At 37.9% G+C, this 23,087-nt stretch overlaps 1 protein-coding gene and 1 long non-coding RNA gene across 7 annotated transcripts; one reads left to right on the plus strand and one right to left on the minus strand.

The window, feature by feature from the left end:
- Positions 1 to 1,641: 1,641 nt before the first annotated feature.
- Positions 1,642 to 13,251, plus strand: LOC147754256 (uncharacterized). 5 transcript variants are annotated; one of them, XR_015318100.1, is made up of 5 exons: positions 1,642 to 2,026; positions 2,529 to 4,426; positions 4,654 to 4,821; positions 11,458 to 11,549; positions 11,757 to 13,251. It is a non-coding gene; the product is annotated as an uncharacterized LOC147754256 (long non-coding RNA). The 5 variants fall into 5 exon arrangements; XR_015318103.1 differs by having other exon boundaries at positions 12,359 to 13,251; XR_015318101.1 differs by having other exon boundaries at positions 1,655 to 2,026; positions 2,529 to 2,871; positions 4,260 to 4,426; positions 11,458 to 13,251.
- LOC111254539 (uncharacterized) lies at positions 11,240 to 23,086 on the minus strand. 2 transcript variants are annotated; one of them, XM_022815485.2, is made up of 15 exons: positions 22,908 to 23,086; positions 21,841 to 21,944; positions 21,324 to 21,414; positions 19,483 to 19,559; positions 19,045 to 19,129; positions 17,681 to 17,742; positions 17,296 to 17,378; positions 16,714 to 16,808; positions 16,497 to 16,553; positions 16,018 to 16,083; positions 15,343 to 15,454; positions 13,129 to 13,198; positions 12,727 to 12,828; positions 12,110 to 12,236; positions 11,240 to 11,567 (listed from the first exon to the last, which is right to left on the minus strand). In XM_022815485.2, the coding sequence occupies exons 1-15, from the start codon at positions 22,950 to 22,952 to the stop codon at positions 11,421 to 11,423; spliced, it is 1,323 nt and encodes a 440-aa protein (XP_022671220.2). In that variant the 5' UTR covers positions 22,953 to 23,086; the 3' UTR covers positions 11,240 to 11,420. The 2 variants fall into 2 exon arrangements, with proteins under 2 accessions (XP_022671220.2, XP_086832459.1); XM_086976333.1 differs by lacking the exon at positions 16,018 to 16,083.
- Between the last annotated feature and the right edge of the window lies 1 nt (position 23,087).

Below are 23,087 nucleotides of genomic sequence, written 5' to 3' on the forward strand. Positions count from 1 at the left end.
GGCGTTTAGCGGTGTTTTCGGATTATAGAGTAAGCGAAAATCCGACTCCTATAGCGTTAGCATACGCACCTGACCACTTGTGAAAAATTTTCCCTAGTCGGTCTGTTGACTCTAATTAGATAAATACCGCGAGATGCCCACTAATTGAACGCGAATCTTCAAAGTTTGAAAGATCTCTTTCATATGATAAATGCCTTTAAGTATCTGTAACAGCTGTAATATCTGTACGGTTTGGCTTTCAGCATAGGCCCTACTCTAGTTTCAAGCAAGCACACCTGTTTGCCGTTAGTGATGTTTTTGCCGGCTAACCACGTACTAGATAAAATGCTTGCTGATTTACCCACATATTAACATGTGTACTTACAGAATATAAACAGTCAGAACAGATACAGGCCGTTTTGCCATATAAGGATGCTTTCTTATCATATCAACTGTGTCGGTATAAAGGGCTGGGCTCTTTACCGCAAGATTAGCTGGGATCTGGAATAGGTTTCCGAGTGTCAGATTAGATTTTAGTATCAATAGCTTTTATACTTTTACAGCAAAATAGCCTGGCGGTAATAAGTTATTTATTAATAAATCACCCGAAGTTCTTTCACAAACCGTGTCTTAGTTGCGAGTGTACAAAAAGTTTCCTGCCCGATTTACCTTTATAAAGGTGATTTCTAGCATGGTGTTATCTTCCACGTGCGCAAACATGTCATCTCTGACAATGAAGCGGACACTTCGTGAAGTTAATTTGAAGGCCATCTTTTGTTGCTATACAACCGCAACGCTAACGTTTATCGTAATCTTAGATAGTTCAAGTACGGACTCCGTCAAAATATCAGTTGTTTATGTAACGTTACCTTATCGAAGACATCATCACTCCGTTACGTTAATGGTAACTCACTATGTTGAATATTAATGAAGATCTGTACAAAAATTACCAAGCAGTACGTAACAAGATTTGATCGACATGCTGCTTTTGAAATAGCAGCGAAGATTAATAATAATAATTAGCGCTACTATTATTATTATTATTATTATTGAAATATGTCGAGTTTGTGGGCAATTTGGATAACTTTGGATAAAGACATATATTTGATAATAAAAAACGATGCCCTCACACTCAAGTAGAGCTTGCAACGCAATGAAAACTTTAGTAGCAATTGTGTTGATAAGTAAAATGGTGATATTTTACTTAGAAAACTTATCCATTGATTATATATACAGCCTAAAAAAACATGTTACTACGTCGACTGTGTTTATTTAGTCGAGGGAACATGCCGGTGTGGCCTAGAGCCTAAGTATGGCTGACAGACGCACACTTTGTCAAATAATACTTCGTACAGGCGGTTTGAGTATTAGCGTGAAAAGTTCCCTGTTGCCTAAAAATAACAGACTTATCCAGTCGGCAACGAATGCGCTGGCTTTGTTCTCGGTAGATGAGAACAAGGACAATGTTGGCTATAACAGATAACAAAATATAAGGCCAGGTCTGTGGAAGGGACACGAAACTATTGAAGCTCAATACAAAGCTCAACGTAAGAACACACTAGTCGATAAAAGATCAACAAGTCCTTCCCTGCACACACGATGATTCAATGTAAAAAAATAGAAGCATTTAGACTTAGTTAAGTAGTCTTAAGCGGAAAGAGTGAGAGTCTGCGGTAACCTGAAGGGCAGTTTGTATGAGTTAGACATTGGTTACGTTATGATGATTGTTACTTCCTTTCATATCAGAACTAATGCTATCCTAAGCAGCAAACAGACCAAGAGTTCTCAAAGATAGCCAGTAGAATCAATATGCCTTCAGTATGTTGCAAAGTGAGAAAAATAGTTTTAGGAAATATTTAAAAATGGCTCTAACGCCGTGTTACTTTGGCAGCTTTGGTCTACCTACCTCGGTATTGAAAGCCTGACAGGATTACTCAAAATTTTAATGAAAATGATGAACATTTTCCAACGTCAATACCTACAACAACACCTAGAGAGCTGTTGACGAGGTAGTTTCAATGAAAATGTTATTCTGCTCTTCTAATTGGTAAGTTAGACGATCATTGTTTGTTTAGCACAGACATGTGTATCGAACAGTGACATTGCTTATTACGGTATGAAACTGGAACATGAAGGAAATTGTAAGTCGCGAGTAAACAAACAGCGCATATTACTCTCTGTCTTGCTGGCTGAAAGACGTTGAAGTGTTTGTGGAGATACGAGTAAGGAAAGAATGGCTCGGCTGCTAGATCAATCTCCTCCATAGAGAACAAAATGAGATGCAAGAAACAGAGTTAGTCAACATTTTTATAATTCTCTTTAATATTTCACGAACTCAACATAATTTCCTAATAGACGACACATAAGTATAATAATACACTACACTGACGCGTTATTTTTGAACAGCATGAATGAGTAAGTGAAAATGAAGAGTCATAGTCTTCACTAAGTGCCATTTTGGAATTTGGATATATTATCGAATTTATATGATTAGCTACATAATCCATCATGTCATTCTCACACTTTGCACCATCCCGTACCACGAGCAGGTCATTCGTAAAGGATGTAGATCGTGTTGGAAGGGGAACAGGTAGCCGCAAGCATCAAACGGAGAATTATACCTAAATTGAAGGCACAAATATAGAAGCTTTTCTCGAGTGAGACAAAAATCATGTTTAAATCGATTTATCTCCAAGTTGTCCGCAATCAAGGAGAAAACAGACTGTCCCGTCAGGAAGGATCGCTCCGTAGTTTGCACCCAAAGCGGAAATCATCTTGCATCTGGAAATCGATAAAGCTTTGGTCTCGATTCTCTGAGGATACATCTTTGAAAGTTATGTGAATTCTCAGTTAATCACGCCATATCGCTTGGTAGCTACAGAAACACGTGGGGTAGGCATGGCCCATTTGTTACCTTATTTGTACTCTAAACACTGTTAACTTACATCGTATTTGGTGGCGAGGCTTCCAGTCATCGACCCATACATGCCATGCATTCTATTTTTGCCCTTGGAATCAGTATGGGCAATGTACCATGGATCGAGCTGCAACAATTAAAGTAGATACCATTAACGACATAGATCTACAGATACTCGACGTCTGCGATTAGGCAGCTTCTGGCGTGCCGTTATGGGTCGTGTTTCGATACGACTACCGATTGGGCTGCACCCAGTTTTACGAACAGATCCCACTGCGATGATAATATAGTGCATAACGTAATCTAACGTCAAATATGAGCACAAACTCAAGATCTTGTTAAATAACAACGTCATTTAAGAGACAATTTTCATATGTTACTCGCTTATCCACTGGGAATATATATAGGTAATACATATAGGGTTCTAGGTATAGGTAAATCTTCGTGAAGATGTTTGGTATGATGTAAAATAGCTCTCCAACTGGTAGGCTATATGATATTCACATGCAAACGTGTCAAAAGTACTATTTAAGGCAATATGAGTATCTAGTTTTGCCTCGATAGCTTTTAATCGAATCAAATGCTTTTGATTATTTTTGGCGTTCAGGACAGAAGATAAACATCAAAGGTTATATGTTTTGAGTTAAACAAAATGCGCGCGTCGAGAAACACTACGAAATAACTATAAGCCACAAGATCCGATAAGCCCGCTGCAATGGCCTCTATCCCTTACGGGTCTCTTCAAAACGCTCTGTTTTAATTTTCGACACGCTGCTCTATTGCTTTTAGATGTGACTTTTATCATGTGTATAGAGTGGAAAGCTTAGATGTGAAAGCACCCAAAGCATATATATTTCAGAACCTTTTCAGGCCACAATTCACTTTTCTACCTGATTTCAGCTCGGTGACCTCTGTGACCATCGACTTAGCCCTACTTAAAATATATTAGGTAGTTCTTTTAAAAGGATTGGAGTACAAAAAGTCAACTATTAGGAAACTTTCAATTCAATTACGTGAATATGGTAACTTGGTTTTACAAGAGTATTTTTTATATACGTATATATATGTATATAAAAAAATACTAAATATAGAATATAGGTAAATTTTTTAATTCTGCATGTTTGCCATATTTGAGAAATATCGTATTATTTGTTTGTGGACGGATTGTGACGGCTATATTGGCATACTAGTGACATAATAAAATGTAAATAACGGACGATCCTATTTCAATCCACTGAGGACATTGCGAATCTTCTGACTGTGATTTTCTCTATTTTAAGGTATAACGTTTAAAGCAAACAGTCCTTGTTCTAACATAGGCTCGCCTGCTCGTTACTTTTGTCCATATATATGATGCTTCCAGAACCGTGTTCCCATGGTTAACGTTGCGTGCACGCTCGCAGTCCTAAGCCTTGTTGTTTCCCCTTCGAAGTAAACTTGGGCTGTACACAACGTCCAGTCAAGGAATCGATTAGCAGTCCGCTACCCTATTTCCTATTGGCGTCTTTGATGGCAACTACCACAAGTGACGTACGTGAAACTATGGCTACAGATAAGACCAGTTCTGTGAAGTGTTAGCGAACAAAATTTTAATTGCTTTATATGATCCTTCAAATATACGATTCGCATGTATTCTATCTGTACAGACAACTAAACCTCAGTCCTAACTGAAACGTAGCTCACAAAGTGACTATATCTGCAAACCGTTTAACGGCTGCCGTTTTCGCATTGCTTTCTGTACTGCCCGTTATCTTTAGTTGATCCATAATTTTGGACTCTTGATAATAAACGTCGGCTAAGTAAGTGGGCATGCTTGAAAAGAGTGCTTTGGTCGGAACGACAAGGATCGGCTGCGCCGGGTGTACGAGTAAGCATTTGTGGCGGCCCCTTCATTAGCTGCCCTTAACAAACTTTCAACAGCTCAGGTAAGTGAACATGAACAAAACGTGTGACATCAGTGGTCGTGGTGAATCACATTGTTACAAGTGTTACAAACGTTTTGGCGAACGTTCAAAAGGCAAGACAAGATCGTTGGGAGCTCGGAACGTACGGCGTGCCATGTCAGCCTTCGTCGTTCCTAAACGTTCCCAATAAACACCAACATGGCCTTAATTTCACCTTGGCCTAGAGAATTTTAGGTCATGCAGGGACAGTTCGACTTAAAGCTAACAAATCAATGTGCTCGACCGGACTGTTTAGGTACAAGCAGTGGTATTGATGAATGAGCCGCGGTGACAATGCTTAATCATTTCAGAAAAGTTCTGTAGCAATGACACAGCCGGCTATGGCCAGTGACTATATAGCAATGCTGACTATACAACGTAGACGGTATTAGTTAGACGGAGCCTTAGCAAACTGATAACTCTATAGTTACGGAGTGAGGTGAATAAGGGTTACGTGTGCGTGAGGAAACAAACACGCGATCGGAGCGAACGAGTAATGAGGGTATGATTATTGCCGGCAATCAAGACGACTACATTCAGAGAATACTTCAAAAGTACGTGATGATGTTCTTTTGCGACAGCATTCATTTTCGTGCCATTCGATCTATGGTATCGAAGAATGGTATATTTGCAAATTGGCAATGAAGTCTCATGCACCACAGCAACCTCTACCGAGTCACATTGTTGCTATAGCTATACCGTCTTTTGGCGACTAGAAGATCGAAAGACATTACCTATATTCAAACTGAAACAATTTGATCACATTTGGCCATCCTCCATTAGCGGGAATATATGTTCGAGTTGCCAGAAATAAATTCTGCCTCATAGCCATGTTTAAAGAAAGATGAACTTTCCTGCCTTTAAGGATTAGCTATCTGCGATCGAATGCAGCGCAAACAAAGTGCCGAAGACGTCTCAGAAGTTCATTTCGACTACGTTTAGGCCTGAAACCTGAAGCTGATGGAACTACTAACTCGAAACATGAAGGCTTGATACCTGTCATTGTCTCTTTGTAGAAATTTAATAGCCGTTTCTGCAGACGTCGTAACCAGCTGGTTCATAGGAATCACAAGGATTGTTGGAACTCTTATTATCAACCCTAAGTTCCCAGAAAAGCTACGAACAGCATTACATAAACACAGCACCGATATTCATTATCCTATTGGACTCGATCGGTTAGAATTCATGCGACACGCTTAAACTCTAAACTCTTGAAATAAACCTGATATTATATATTTAGTTTGTTTGTTTGCTTAGCATAATTAGAAATCACATTACTTATACATTCTAGTCATCAACAAACACATTGCATATTGAGAACTCCAGCACAATATCTTGCAGCCTTGCACAGGCTGGCTCAGCACTGAAGTCACGATCTTTCGTAGCTTCACAGGAAACAACCCTACTGGAACAAATACCTTATGTTTAACGCAAACGATCTGCAACACTAGTCCGACCATCTAATTGTCACGTACAAGATAAAAAAAAAAAAAGAACAGCAAAATTCAACTAGTTCTCTGTTCTGTTACATTGAAATCGTGTTGTCTTAGATATAGCGTATTGAAGACGATATCACACATCAGTCAATCTAAAAAAATTTGTATTTTGTAAAGCGGTAAATTGCATCGCCTTTCTATTAGATTCTCAATGCATATACAAGACGAGAAAAATCAAATTGGCAATTATTGCTAGGAAATAAAAAATCATACCTTTTTAAATTTTTACTAGACGTTACTGCTCAGACTGGAACGCTTGCCGTTGTCTGTCCTATTGGAAATTTCTTCGGTGTTATGAGCGCCTCTGCAGACTCCGAGTGGCCATAAAGACCCATAAAAACATGCCAACATAGTTCTTCGGCAAATCCGTTTTGAGCATTCTAGAAAAAAAATATTCCGATAAAATGGTTTATAATATATATATATATATATATATATATATATGCTTTTATATCCTGCGCCACTCGAGGGCTAACAAGAAGCGCCTCCTTTTCTAAGTACGCGTTTCCCGTTAGGACTCCTAGGTCATCAGTATTCAATTGGTTTCATGTATGGTGTCTTATTATACACCGATTCTTTTCACTTTGGTTTTTTTGCTCAGTTATATAAAGTGTTAGTTTAGACCATTAAATTAATTTAACGGTTCCCTTTGTTGGATAGGAACTACGAACGTAGTCAGAGCGATGCAAGGTAATAATATATAGTTGCGAATGGCTATAAGCCGCGCGACGGGTAACTATTTTACGACGCTTCGATGATTTAGCATATATACTAGTTTTTTTTTTCGAAAACTACTGAATCTATTCCCACGAAGTCGGAAAAACTAAAATTAAATAGCAAATAGTTCTAATACAGAAAACATTCCGCAAGTAGGTCTTTCTTACGTGTGTCACGTAAGCGTCTATAGAAGACGCGTTTGCCCGCCAAACTTCAAAATACATGAGGTGATCTAGATATTAAATGGGGAACAAAAGGCAGCTGTCTGGCATAATGGTCAACTTAGACAATAGGGGATCTAGAACTCAAACGGATCGTTTAGATATGTTGAGATGAGTCTAGAATGTATTAGATTTACCTGTGGGGTTCACTCGCGCTTTCCAATATCTGGTCGAAAATTTCCTGACAGCGCAAGATTGTAAATAGTGGATTTAGACAACAGTAGGCGAAGCTGCGGTTTTCATTTCACGTCTGTGTGGTTAATAATCTAACTCTTTCAATTTTCTATGACTCTTTAATATTACATTTAGTCTGAGGTAAAGAGTCGCATACATCAACTATTATTTCATTGCAGTTACTCCGCCCTATACAGTCCTTACTCTTCTTTTAGTTCTAATATGTGTTTTACATAATATAGCGCAAATTTTGGTGCAACTGCAGAGTCATCCGCTTCCAGCAACCAGAAATCAATTTTAATTGAAGCTATCTCGTTACTATAACAGTCCTATTTGCCCGATTCGATCAATCCACCTTGCTACCTTGCTTTATCCACCTCCTTATTTCTCTGGTCCCAAATATGCCGCTCTTTTATTGCCCTGGATCTATTATCACACTGCGACAAAAAAACTGATCTTAATTTAAATAACATACATAGTCAGACAACTGCTGCTCTACTTGCACGTGCGCGCGGTGCCAGTTTGATGCTTTACCGGACTCAAAATATCTATTTTCTTAGTTATTCCCGTTTTTTCCCTGTCAACACTCCCTGTTGCACTTATATGGTTTCGCCATTTTAATTAATTCCTCCTTTAGCTTCCGTAATGGTATATCTTATCAGTTCTCAATAATTTCAGCAACGATTACATTTATATTTGTAGATTGCAGAAAAAAAACATTCAAAATGTTCTCTCAATATGAAATATGCCTCTTGTAATGTTCGAACTGTTTTGAAGAATAGAATAAATTGTGATTTACTTCCATGAACCCCGTTAAGGTCATTTTGAGGCCGGAAGTGTGCATTTGGTCGATCTTGCCTCTCTCCTTAAATCGCCATTTTGATAGTGTGTCAGACGCAATTTACGTTGACTCAATTTGAACTAAGCCATGCCCCAACTTCTGCATTGATATTTTGTGCCTATTTTCTAGAGCTCTAAAAGAAAGTACTTTCCAATGCAAATCTTTCAGCAGTCGTCGAACGAACCGCTAAAAAAAAGATCGTTTTCTCAAAATTAGCATTACGTTCAACGAGAAAAGTATTCATTCATCTAGCCGAAAAAATACTAAGCGGACTAAGCCAATTCATATCTTATCACCCATTCTGCCAATTAACCAAGTTAGTATTATTTGTTATCATAAAAAAAAAAAAAAAAAAAAAAGGATTCTCCAAAAGGGTGTTCATTTTCAATTTGATAATCAATTTTCATTGAAAGTTTCTTTTAAACCCAATTTTCCACTTGCCCTGTCCAAAGAGCTCTCGAATAAATTACTAAAAAAGGACCAGCCCACTGAAATAAACGTCTCATACAGTGCATTTTACTAACTCTTAGTCATTTTGGCAAAACTTTATCGTTGAATCACAACAACGTAAAACGTCGAAAATTACGCTGAAAATTTAATCATTAATAGTAATGATTTTGTCGAGCTTGAACAAACATGCAACTTTACAATCTAACCCATTAACAAATTCTCAAGTGTTGTAGACCAAACGAGAAAAGAGACAATTCACCCACCAGGTTCTATGGGAAACCAAAGCTCAATTTCGTAAACAAACAGACAAATATAGACTAAACGTTAATAGTACAGTAGAACTAGATTCCGGAGTAAAAATATGAAAATATAGATCCGCGCATGGAGACCATTTCCACGTCGTGCATCGCTACGATCGGCTTTGACAAAGAAGATAGAAATATATGTTTCAAATTTGTCAGTCTTGTTCTACTGCGTTAAGCATCGCTAGGCAAAAGTGGGATATATTGCTATCGGCTCTTAGCCTTAAGCGGTGAATGATATAACAATGCTACCGGTCAGTATGTGTGAATGATATTTGCTGGAAAATCACTGAACCGGTTTCACTCAAAGGAAACGACTGCGCCAAAAAATTAGAGAAAAGAGAGCAAAGCGTTTATATACAAAGCTGAACTAGTGAAATGAATTCACTATCGTAAGCAACTTACGGATTGGCATAGCATCTTATTTCAAGTTCCGACACCTCCGAAGTTCCTTATGATGATCTATAATAAGTTTTTTCTAACTTACTTAACACTAATTTAGTTGATTAAAGTCTCGATAATAATAATAATAATAATAATATGCACTCTGAAACCCGACCAACAGCATTTGAAATCAACATATCACTCAACACGAGTGAGCTTCCCGACTGCGTATTACTAAAGGCATTTTGCTAAGTAGGTGATCTAGCTCATTTCAATATCACCAGCTAATTTGTGGCATTCAAATGCAAAAAGTGCATCTTTGTAAACAGAAACAAATCAACGCAGGACTCGAAAGAGCAAGCATGTCCCGCTTGGAGAGTATGTAACTTACGATGTAGATAATACCGTATAGATTATCATCGAACTCACAAGTGTGGGTTATGAATACTTTTATTAAAAACCTTAGTACTCGATATACGAGCAAATTATTGAGCTTAGACGTTCACACTATCAAGGTTAATCATTTGTATCCAATGAACTAACGTACGAAAAAATCATATGTGTGTGAAATACGTGCAATGTGCCGATAATATGTATGCCGATATATGTAGTCTTTTGGTAGCGCAACGGCAACGCGTTTGTCTATAAACCTCTAAGATATCTAGTGGTAAGGGTCGTGTAGAACTTAAGAACTTGGCCCAGTAAACGCACTTCGTTTAGTGCTAACCCGTCAAAAGTTGTGCCTGACGGCAGTAGCGGACGTATAGTTATAAATTACCTACATAAAACTTACTTCTAACGGTCATTGGCCATAAACTGTAAATTAACACTAAACCCACCTACCTACATGCTTAAACGTCAAACACCACGTCTTCCATCGACTGTGGGTAGCTCGTCAAGAATTCTGTATAACAATTTAATAAGAACGACGTATCCAGGGGTCAAAATAGAAAAGTTTATCAATGCTTTTTCCATGATATTTCGCAGATGCGATCGCAGCACATTTCATATTAGCTCATTATGTTCCTGTTCGTGTTCTAATTTGTATATATACATATATATATATGCTGAAGCCTACTAATTGTTGACATCTCGACATGGATCTCGACCCTGTCGTGGGCTCAAATAATCGAATAGTGGTAGCAAAAAGTTTTTCTACTCTGCTTTGTATACGATATACTTTTATCCGTTATCACTCTAAACGTCCATAGAACTGCGGCCAAAAGTAAGCAGCAAATCAAATTGTGACTATTCTTAAAGCATTAGCACTTTTTAGTTTCACTCAAACTAAGTGCCTGACGAGTCATCTTTTCATCTGATCACACATGAACGTCTGCTGTCAGTATCTCTAATGGAGATCCTGCCATTATTAGCTATTGGCTATATTGGCTAGAGATTTTTCGATGTACCGCTTGGGAGACTACGCTTTTTTCGAAACAATAAAATGAATGCAAGAAGGGGCCCTATTATAAAATCTTGAGGGCTGAGTTTGGAATAATATAATTACCGAGTTCATGCAAAATTGAAGGTGTTCCTTACGGGAGACTTAGAGTAAATACGTCAACAGTGAATAAATTAGTCGTTGGCCATTTCGTTGTCGATCCTATTTTGTAACTTGAATATATTTACCAATCGTTCGAACAACGCTAACGATAATTTTGTACTTTTCCAATACTATTAACAACAAACATAATGCACCTTATAAAAATGCAACAAACGCTTTCAGAATTACCACGTTCAAATAACCGACATAAAGTCAATACGAAATGTCCCGTAACCATAAACAGTACATTGTTAATAAAACACACGCGTGAATGATACGATTTTTATCGGAATTTTTATTACTATTGTTAATAGAGCTGCTAAAGATTATTTTTTTTTATTAAAGAATTTTAATAATTTACAGTAAAGATATTCGTTGGAACATATCATCTTCGTAAAATAACCTACGAGACAGTGTGTTAAGGATGTTGCAACTTTTCATATACGGATATAATTAATGAAAGTTCATCGATACTGCATATCCGTTCCAGTTCCTTGCAGCACAGGATCTGGAAGCGACAAAGTACATACGCTCAAGAAGGAACAGAGCCACTGCGCCTGCAGCACCAGAGAGCCATGTGTAGTACGTAACTTCAATGTCCTAAAAAAATATAGCACGTGTTAAAACATACACACATTGTTGAGAGATTTGATGCAGAAGTCCACTTAGTTTGTGAATACAGTAAGACGTAAATAGAGGTACAGGGAATGTTTGTTTATGTCAAGTAAAAATACTATTTGTTTTACTCATTCTCTTTCATAGATACATGGTACCTCTATTCTATTCCAGACCCGCTGCACAGAAAACAGCCGCTCATGCGCTTAAAAAGGGTCCTACTCATAGGTAATCGTTATAGTAATCTCTTACTTATTATACGAAATCGCTATCCTCCACATAAAAAGAGCCTACATTCATATATAATACATACTGTATTAACAACTATTCCAGTTGGCCGGGTCGATGATCTTACTATTTAAATTTCTATGAAGTAATTTTTCGTACTAGATTAAGTCTCTTTAGCTTAAGGCAAATGCTTTTTAAAACCTATTATTACAGAAAAAAATATCACTCATTATATACTATGTTAAGGTGAGATAGAAAGAAAACTATTGAATAAGCCGCGAATATCGTCTCGGTGCAACCTGAATACTTAACGCTTGGACGGTTTCGCTTTGACCTCGTGATCGCGACGCAATGCATGCATCGTTCCCGTCAAATATTTCCAGAAATTTCATAAATGGTACATCCATCGCCGAAAGCCACTCTATCCTGAATAGTATGCAAGGAGTAAACGTATTCTCAGTATCATCAAAGATCAGAATTTGCTAATATTTTTTTTTATATTTCGCATAAACTGTGTTTTTTTTGTGTGCCAACTGATTTCATCAAAGAATTTGTGCTTTGGACCGTTTTCGTCAAAATGGATCACGCTCAAGATCGATAGAAAGGGAAGCAAATTCATAACGCTTTAAGCAACAGCGTCTTCCATGGAGTCGTGCAACGGAAGGATGCCTTAAAAAAACTAGCGGAAATAGTATTTAGCGGAAGCACTGTTAGGTGCTGAGAGGATCTAGCAATATGCAATTACCGCAATTAATATGCAATTAATAGGCTTACCGACTTGCGGTCAACATGACACAAGAAAGCCAATAATTTGAGTATATAAATATATAGCACTTTCCATAGGTAGAGCCCTGGCTATTTCGTCAGCCTGTATAAAAGGTTTATTCTTAAATATTTAAGATATGAACGTACTAACTTGCGGTCGAAGGCCTCATTAAGTCCTTCGGGAAGATTCTTAGATGCTAAAAATACCGGCACAGTATCTACGAGACTCTGAGCGCTGATGTAATAGAAATACCTGCAACAAATAATGAGAATTTAATTCAGCCTATAACGACCAGTTCACGAAATTTGTTAGTTTAAGGCGTTTTTACGCTATCACAAACTGTTTATATTAAGTTACGAGAAAATGTCTGGCGAAAATGCTATTGGCTCATGTAGGTACTGTCGGGCTATGTGAATTATAAATCATTAAACCATTAATTACTTGATAACAATGATTTGTGCGCGGCCTAAAATTAAACACCTATTCGGGGATCAATTAATCGGCGGACTTTTAACGGACGTGTTTATGTTTGTAAGCTACCTCCAAACTTACTTGGTTGTTTTGCACCATCTATATACATTTTTCCTGATGCTTGTAACGTCCATTATAACAACGGCCTGACCTAATAAACAAAAAGTCACAACATTAACTTACCTAATAGTTTATGGTGCATTTTGGCTTAGTGTTTTTATTTCCTTATTATTATCTTTGACTATTGATATTTACTACAATCGCGCTATCTAAGCATGTTATTCCAGTATTTCCTGCGTTACCATTCCATGATGTCGTAAATAGACAAGCCGTTTCTTCTGCGAATTGCTACTGACAGCGAATGCCCTAGTTAGTCCCGTCCTTTTCATACGCATCATTTGTATAGGATTTAGTGAGCCTTGAGAGTTCCTTTGATAAATACCTTTGTCCTGCGTATCGCCCTGCGAAAAACCGCACTTAGCTCAGTATATCTAGACACGTGAATTTCAGGTTCAAGTAAAAATTTTAAAACCGCAGGCGCCACATTTAAGACGTTCACATTGTGTTCGTGCCCTGAACTTTGACAAAAAAACAGTTAAAGATACGTCGGAATGCAGTACAACAACGAATTTTTACCAATTCGAGCCCTGTGTTGGCTACTACTGAAGGGGTTACGCACAACTACGGATCGAGTATGCTGCTTTACGTACTCTGTGAAAAAGCTATGCTATATCTGTAACCGTAGTGTGTTCGAAATTGGTTGTTTTTTTCGACTGACTTCGGTACGGATTCGTTTGTAAACAAAGGTAGCAGTGGATTGACGTAAAAACCGGAACCAAGCTGTCTTTTCTATTCATTATTATCACTGTATGAACACTTTCGTCAGGCAAATGAATATGTAGGCTGAATATAGAATAAAGTGTAATTGTTGACGTGGAAACTCAGCAACCAAGGTCATCGCAGGACGATGGCAAACATGATACCAACCGAAAGGTTCGTTTAGTAGTACATCCGTAGGCGTTTGCTGATCCAAAATAACCTATTATTCGCACATAAACGGTGATAATGACGTGTACAGGACAATATTTTAGTTGGTCCTGTTTAGTATGGTCCAAAGATCATCTATCATCGTCCTAGTCGGGAAAAAAACTAGGATACACAATCGTTTATAGGCCAGAAATTCAATAAACCGAATCTCTTTTGTGAATTTTTAACGTAGCCTGTAGCCAAGCTGGAACACCAAGATATTTTCAGAAGTGATGTTCAGTCCGGAAAGGTTTTTCAGGAACATTGGCTAAACGCGAGGCCACAAGATAAAGCTAATTCTTTGTTATATAATTTCAATGAAGTATTCTAAGGGTCCACACTATGCTGTTGGAGCTAATTTCCGATCAAAAAGTTGCTCTTAGCCTTTCTTTTACGGTTGCTACTGGTGCTTTTGGCGCTCTTCCCAAAATACATTGTCGAAAAAGTATTTCCAGTAGGTGACAAAAGCTAGCTGAACCTGAAAGTTACTTTGGTTATAAGATGATTTATATAGAGAAACCCTGATTGTTCCACTCTGGTTCTTAATGACTCTGCTTAACGGAAAGACAGTGTGTTATAGAGTTACCTCTTCTGTGGCGTACATTTGATAGCATCGAATTCTTGTAGATGGTATGGTATTGTCTCGTCAAGTAATCAGCGTTACGTATACAACATGATCCGTTACTTGGATGACAAGTGACGGCTTAAATCGCTGCTCTGACAGCTGTTGACTCTGATTGTCCAGTGTAGAGAAAACAACAGTTATATAGATTTTTTAGCGCTTTCGGCCAAATCTGAGCAAATTCTCAAAATCTCCTCTTCGGTATAGCACCACGGACCTTGATCCATCAAAAAATTTAGCCGAGGTGAATAGTGCTCGACTTTCTTTGACAGACCTATGAAACGGCGTGCTAACTATTTGTTAAACATGAAATTCAAACTGGCGATAACAGCGTGTTTCTACTAATCATAACAATCGCTGTCCTATTTACCAGTGCTCTACTGTGGAAAATTAAGCATGACGGGGTACTTCTTCGCATATCCCAAAGTTTACTCAGAAAAGCAAGGATGCAGTCGCCCTTGTGTTTAAGTCATCTGACCCAAATTTTATTTTTTGCGGACCCCTTGGCTACGATCCTTGCGAGGATAAGCCCTCAGAACCATTTTTTCTTAGAGCATTAAGGAGTTATCTTACTATGTGAGGTAGCTGGCGTAGTGTCGATAAAGTTAGATAACAAGCGCTTAAATTTACCTTGCAAAAGGACTCACCACGGATGAGGTTATCTTGTGTTTCTGTATTATATATTTCCGATATGTGGACACCCTTGCTATTCTTTTCCATATGAGTTCGGAAGGGTTCACCTCGTTCATGGGTCATCTCCTGTGGGAATTGTACATGCAAATGTTGAACTGATTGTTTTATACACAGACCTGCAACTAACAACAGAAATCGCATATTTTTTTGGAAAGGAAACAGATCACAGGGTACCACTGGGGGTGCAGACAAAGAAAGCTTTACTCATTTAGCGTGACACAACATATATATAGGATTTGAAAAATGTCAGTTAAGCTCCAATATACAGTTGGAATATAGTGGTTTTCGAATAGAAATGGCGTAGTTTAGCATAGAAATACTAAGCACAGAATAACATACATAGTTTCCCAGGCGTTAGGTTGCACCTACCGGGAAACAAAACTTAAGCCAATAAAGGTCTCTAAGATTTGAAAGTTAAGTCGATCCATTTTTTTAAAACGGATGTTTAAGCTTGTGCGGCACACCCCAACTCCGAATCGGCGATCTACTGAATATGGGTTGAATAATGACAAAATATTACTATACAGGCGAGTAATGCGAGTATAAAGGAACTGTGACGTGCAATTTTAAATATCTGTAATGTTTTTTTTAATTATATTACAAAAAATTACGGAGCCAAATACACTCACGTTAAGTAGTCCATTGATGGGAGCGTTTTTCGGGTAAATGATGGTTAATTCAGGCAGCTTGTTAAGCTAGAAAAGGCCGTATAAGGAACAACAAAAGCGTTATAGGTGAATGCTATAAGGAGATAAAATAAAATCAACGTTTCATGTGTACTTTTTTAGGATACATTCCATTTCATAAATAAAAATAATATGAGATAATTATGTTATTTTTAGGAAAAGGTCGACGCGTGTCTTATGGTAGCGAAAAGTTTTAGTTACCTAGTCCTGTATAAAGTCATTCCAAGTTATCCCATAATTATTTAATCCAAAACCCTCCATCCAGGTTAAACGAAATGGTATAGCAACATAGGTAGCTTCTGATATTTATCGTTTGCTTAAATTGTCCATTTACTCAAACTATATTAAGTTTGTATTCTGTGTTTTTCTCTTACAAATCTTTTTCTCCTACAAATAATTTCCTAATTAACATTTATCCTTACCATAGTAATTGTATCCACGCGTAATGTTGGACTCTTCACCGCTAGGGTGGCTTTTCCCTGAAATCGATTTCCGGCCGTTAGCGTAGCTCTGTTGTTAATTATGTGGCAGACAAAGTAGACTATAAGTAAACTAAAGACCGCAGTCAATCTCCGCAAGGACTTTTTTGGCAAGACTGTCTGATTTCATGTCCGTTTCCAGAATCTTAGAGAAGCTCACCTGCGAGGTGTACAGCTGACAAATGATGAAACTACTGGTTATCCAAATTCCCCCCACCAATTTCGTGAAGTACGCCTGAAAGCGATTTTTTGTTGCTGCACAATAGAATGTATAAATAAGTGTCTTCATTCAAGAAGGGGAAAGAAGATATGTTTACTACATAGATGATTACATAGTTACAACTTGTCTCTTCGAAGTCTTCAAGTATTATGGTATACGCCTTGGAAGAAGCAGTTATTTCTAAAACATAACCTGATCTATTTCTTACTCATGTTAAAGACCATCTTTAGTTGTTTACTCCGTGTTATGGTATTAACAAAAACAACTGTTGTTGTCGCCGGTAAGAGCAGGAAGAAAAATTGCCTAGTCGGAGCGATGAAGTTAAGTATTTTGATAACTTTAGCTAACTTTAAGCATATTAATAGAAAACCTACTGATCAAGCTGTATTAAACGACTGATGTGCATCATATAATATATGCGCTCACCACAGATAATAATAATTATTATTGTTATCCGTTTACAAAGTTGCTGAGTAGCTCTACCTAGATCTCGTCATCAATTTGAAAATATGGCGCGCTTACATTCTTGAAGAAACGTCTGCAGTACGATGAAAATTTCAGCGCTCAATCGCTGGGCGAATGGAATAGTCGTGCCTTGAACATATCTACGCAACGTGTCCATGCATGATATATACAGTTGAAAATTAGTGCCATGCTGCTTCAGTTATAGATTTATTTATTTACTTACAACATATACTAGACTATATAAGAATTACACAAAAGTTTATCATGTAACAGACCCTGTACGTATATTGGGCTCACGTTTAGAGCTTAAGTCCATGTTTAAGCTTGCTCAGAGCAAAGCTAGTTCCAGCTTTAGTATTCTGACAATGAAAGCATAGATTTGCTTGCGTGACTACAAATAAAAACAGTATCAAAAGCAAACAACAATTATAAGCGGACTTACTTTTGGTAAATTAGAACCAAAGCGACGAGAGCTATTGCGGATAACAAGATAGAGAACCATGTCTGTAAAACGAACAAGGATCAATTTAGAACGGAACAGATGACAGCAGAGCTACCCACTCGTGCATGTATTTCACGCAGTTGATGCAAAACACCCCATCTTTGTGCCAAAACAGAAAAATCATGTTTTGAGAGAATAGTGTAAGTCCAGAATAGGGGCAGAGCCATTGAAATATCAAATTGGTACGTAATGTTCATTTATTTTCTTTTTTGTTGCTTTGCCCTTTCAATGTCCAAGACAAAAGTTCGCAACGAGACTACAAAAAAATGTAATTCCAATAAAGCTAAGGGGTAACAAAGCTGAGGAAAAATAGAAGAGGAATTATTTGAAATTTATTAGCGAAGAGAAAATGTAACTAGAAAATAACATTTTTTTCCATAGCTTATTATCTGTTTGCTTATTATCAGAAATTAGGCACCAAAGTGTTGGATATTATATTTTGACGATGCAGTCAAATTTTGGACAACTAGAAGCTGAGCTATGATATAAAGCTATTGTATAAGCTATTTTTCCAAACTATAAAGTTTCACTTCGGGTGCTAATAGCGGCCCAGTAGTCAAATGGCAGAAAGCAGATCCTTCGACACCATCCACTTGTTTTTCATTCCAAATCACAAACAAAATTAGTAAGAAGTGCACGGAACGAACCTCTTGTCTGCGAAGCACACTGAGAAGTGATTAAAGCTAACAATGACACTTTTTACCTAGAGAGAGAGAGAGAGAGAGGGAGAGAGAACTTGTTCGGCGGGAAGTCGCGTAGGCCATTTTTAAAGAAGAAGCATAATCGTTAGGTATGCCTAGATATCGGATTTATTGAACCCAAATCGCATGTCTAGCAAAAATCCGGACTTGACAAAAAAAAAAAAAACTTCTTGACACCAGAAAAAAATATGAAAAACAGCATGTGGCGGAGATTTTGTTTTTTTTGCCAGTTGCAACGGCTATCTTTGAAGGGCATATGAAAACTATAGCCTTGTAGAACAAACAATAAGTTCTCCAGCTATAGCTAATACTTTAATCAAATGCAAAATAAAAAACAACAAGTGATCAACTACAACAATATGGTAACGACAGAAACATCTGATCGATAACTTGAAAATCATGTTATTCAGTTTGAAAGCAGATAATCGTAGTAGATAATCGAGCAAATGATGACATTTTGCAAGGATAGAAAATAAACTGAAAACGACCCCGATGTGCCGGAGATCCGCTCAAGACACAGTAACAAGGGTTAATATGTCTTAAGCAGCTATATATATATATATATATCTACACTGTCGTGATAATCTTGCAACGTTGGCTTACCTCTCCATCGAATGCTTTGGTTAAGGTTGAGGCCTTTTTTATCCACGCGCTTTGCATACCCGACAGAATCTTTGCAGATGTATATCTGTATTGTTAGGTACAAACAAAGATTGGACAAAGTATATCAACGGACAAGGGCAAACGTGTACAACGAAGAGTGCTTATTGACGAGCACCCGTATTCGTTTATCGGTAAGAATTAACTATAGAAATGGATTAAGCTACGTGATACGATAACAATACATGCGATGGCCTGAACAAAAAAATATCTGGACATCTGTGGAATTTAATTAATTTTTAATTAATCAAATTAAGCTTAATTCAGCAAAAGCAGAAGGTAGAAAACTATGAATTATAGGCTGACTAAATATCAACTGCTTTCATAAAATTAGTTTGTCCGTGGTTCCAATGCGAACCCTTAAAGCGCCTGAACTCTTACACCAATGAAGAATGCATGCTAAAATGCTCGTGAAAATACCGGTCAGCAATGAACGGCCCGAGTGCTAAATCGATCTCCTAACATAGGGAACAAAACGAGATGTAATGATCACATTAGTAAAGCGAAATGCTATAATGCTATGTTTATTAATCTCAATCCAAATTCAGTTTTTCTAAGATAGCTTGGCTAATTCTATTTCCGCACGATCGAACATTAAAAGAGGAATGTCTCATGGATCGATGGACATGGAGCTTGGCTTCGACGGATGAATTTGATTATGCCAAAACGACTATCCAATAGATCTGTTTCTTTTCTATACGTCACTTGAACAAGGCAGTACTACAGGTGTTTGGAGGATAGTTCCCTAAACCGAGAAGTTTTTACTTCCCGGCCGTTCTGGGAACCCAACCCTTAGGCGTCTGTCTCTGCCTATCTGGTGAGCCTTGCTTTGAAAACCCTTTTCTTCGCTATGAGCTCCATGTGAACCTACTTCCTTCATTTCAAGCTTCGTTGAACAAACATGTGTCTTATGAAGCTTCGCCTCTTACCGTCTATGAGAGTAGTCACAAGGACAGAATTGGTACAGCTGTATCTTCTGTGTCTCAGGGTAGAGCAGTAAGCCAGCGTGTAAAGAGAAAATCTTCCGAATCCTCAGGGTATATTGCACAAATGTCAAATGGAGCTCTTTCAGAGATTGCTCTGAAAGAGCTCTATGTCCCGTAAGGAACTGCGCTAGGTAGAAGGTGAATCTGCTTCTTTTCCTTTATACCCATAGTTTTATGTTCGATATTATGGACCTGATGCTGACTTTTGGTGCAAACCAACGAATGACAAACCAATCGTGCTCTCGCTCGTCTATTGCCTCGCTTAGATCTACTAGTTGCTTTGCCCATCCTTTTCCTTCGCCTCCAGGTTCCGAGAAATTCAACCAAGACAAGTGCCGCTCGTGTACTGACCACGCGGTACGCTAGGGATACAAAAGATCCCTTTGATCGAGTTTTCGATTGCAGGCCATCTTGTTTTTAGAGAAGCCCCATAGAAAGCTATGAACTCCACACTGCCCTAAGGAGCCTCCGGTTATCTTCCACGCCCCACAGATGCTAGGCATGAGCTTTGCAAGATCTCTCAAGATCTTTTCTGCACTAGCAAGTGTGTAACCTATGTGCGCCGATCAAGAGTGGTCTCCAAATACCGCGCTGTAAACGACGTTTTAATTTTTCCTTTTTTTACTGTGATGTTCAGCTCTGTGCATTTTGTTCCCTCCGGGTAGGAGAGTCGCATCCGATTTTAATTAAACAGGGTCTTTCTGAAAGCAACTTTAATGAATAAGGGATCTTTCCGCTCTACAAAGTTCAAGTAGCACCAAATTTCATCCATTTCACACGTTTTTATCCTATACAAAGCGCCACACTTGCTATCATTTTACATTACCGCCGACCGCGGAAAAATGGCCATTTTAAAAAAGAAAGCGATATGCAAGTTTCAAAATTTAGTTCTTAACGTTTACAAGTGGGAGGTTTGGCAGTAAAGAAACAGTTGGAGCATTATTAACACGTAACTGAAAGCCTCTAATTCTCAAAGTATTCTCTATAGGAGATCTCATGACCTTACCTAGCCTCCTGGTAATTCTAGACGTTTGTTGTAGGTTCCAGATGTCTATCTATTCAACCCGACCTAGACTTTTGATTTCCTTCACATATTTTATGAAGTTCAAACAGTACAGTCTAAAATGCGTGGGTCAAATGGTTAGATGGTTACAAAATTGCCTTTCGAAGCACTTCTCAAGTATCGAGCGACAGGGTAGATACATTCCCCAGTCAAAAACTATACAGATAACCCACTCCCTTTTGAAGCTGGAGGAGAGTGCCAGTCAACGTCATGTTAGGAAACAGCATCCCGTATTCTCCACGTGAGGCTGGAATTACCTCGTACCTAAAATCAATAAAATTCAAGTAACATTAGTCTGTAAAAAAAAAAAGGCTCTTGAAAATAAGATGAATGCAAAATAGCTAATCTCTTTTGGTGACGTCAAAAATACGCAATCAAAAATTCGTCATTGATCGATACAGCTACAAAGTACAAGTACAATTAACATAACTTACTAGAGCTAGGAGCTTTGGTAATAGCTTAAACGATGTGCCAACCATGTTCATTAGACTGCTCGTCATGAAAAAGTTAAATGCACAATTTGGAGAAAACAGGTTTACTCAACAACTTCAATATAGCTTCGGAGCTGAAAATATAATATTTTCACAAACTGTCGGAACGTGGTATCTTTTTCGAAGATAAACGAACAGATGAAGGAACACTTAGGCCCTACTTATTACACTGTCCGCACTTCGATCGTCGTTAGCTTACGTTATGTTTAGTGATTCCGTGATGTTGCCAATAAGCGACCCGACTATGCCGTGCATCCTAATTCTTCCTTTGGAATCCGTATAAGGAAGGTAATATGGATCGAACTGTAATAAAAGTAAATATCTTAACCATTAATTTGTTACACCGATAGATATTCAACATCAGGTCACAATTCGAGACGTGCCCTAATAATTTATAGGCCATATCGTTGTGTGATTATTCACCGAGTAGCTATTACGGTACCTTATTTCTCACACAGACGACGCTTCAGTCTGCTGATTGTTGCTTCTATGCACTATGGATCCAGCGTCCCCATGTATCTACTGAAGTCCTCATAAGAGCTCATTCGTGTACTGACAAATATAGGAGGTGTGCAGTAGGTAGGATGTGTGATAATCATACGGAAAAACATCAGAAGCACCATATAATGTATTGTCAACAATGTTCTAATTTCTATAGGAAGTAATGTTTAGTTTTGTTTTTATCGTTTCAAAGCTTCGAACATGTTTCTGATTATTTTTGGCGATCGATACGGCAAAGTGGATGCTGAGCCTGTTGACATGGAATAAGGAGGTCTGTGTTCTAAATTACTTATTTGTACGTATAGAAAAACATTACAAGTATAGTATGGGCAAAAAAAAACCTGTGATTTCAGTGGCTTGTACCTTTTAACTTGTACACTTTATCCAAATTAGTCCGTTTTGAATTGTTTTGCATTGCAAACACGAAATCTTTATACAAGTATCAAACGTAACTCCTTTTCAAAAAATAAAAACATAAAAAAGCATAGCGAAACCACCGAATGCAGTTACAAAACCATGAGCTGGTCTATTTTTATAGCTCTACAATTTCCATATGCAGAAAAACGTTACTATAATGAATAGTTTTCTTATTAGGAACGGTCTTCCATGGCCAGTTTTACTCATGCTAACAAGTTATCGATCGTGTGTTTATGGCCTAAACGAAGATGTCGTTATATCACCGTTGACAACTCCGAAAATTTTTCTCACATTTGACTAAAATATCAAAGTAATTTAATGATAAACGCGCGTTTTATCGTTACTTACATCCACGTATGAGATCCTCAGGACCACTCCGTCCCATTTTCTCATGGTGAACGTTATGGACACTTTTGGAGACCTAAACCCACTCGTTCCGATTTTGAAGTAAACTACGGCTGTTGGCGATAAATCTTCTACGCCTACTTAAGCTCGAATAACAATTAGCATTCTAGGAACTGGCAAGAC

The sequence above is a fragment of the Varroa destructor genome, unplaced genomic scaffold (genome assembly GCF_002443255.2).
Source record: "Varroa destructor unplaced genomic scaffold, Vdes_3.0 BEIS01000007.1, whole genome shotgun sequence".
Lineage (NCBI taxonomy): Eukaryota > Metazoa > Arthropoda > Arachnida > Mesostigmata > Varroidae > Varroa > Varroa destructor.

Bases quoted from the DNA above. Each gene is read 5' to 3' on its own strand.
- LOC111254539 (XM_022815485.2), bottom strand. From the start codon at position 22,952: ATGAGAAAATGGGACGGAGTGGTCCTGAGGATCTCATACGTGGAT. The intron at 15,455-16,017 runs GTGAGTGTATTT...CAATTCCCACAG, and splicing joins CCATCAATGGACTACTTAAC to GAGATGACCCATGAACGAGG. The intron at 12,237-12,726 runs GTTAGTACGTTC...CATACTATTCAG, and splicing joins AATGAGGCCTTCGACCGCAA to GATAGAGTGGCTTTCGGCGA.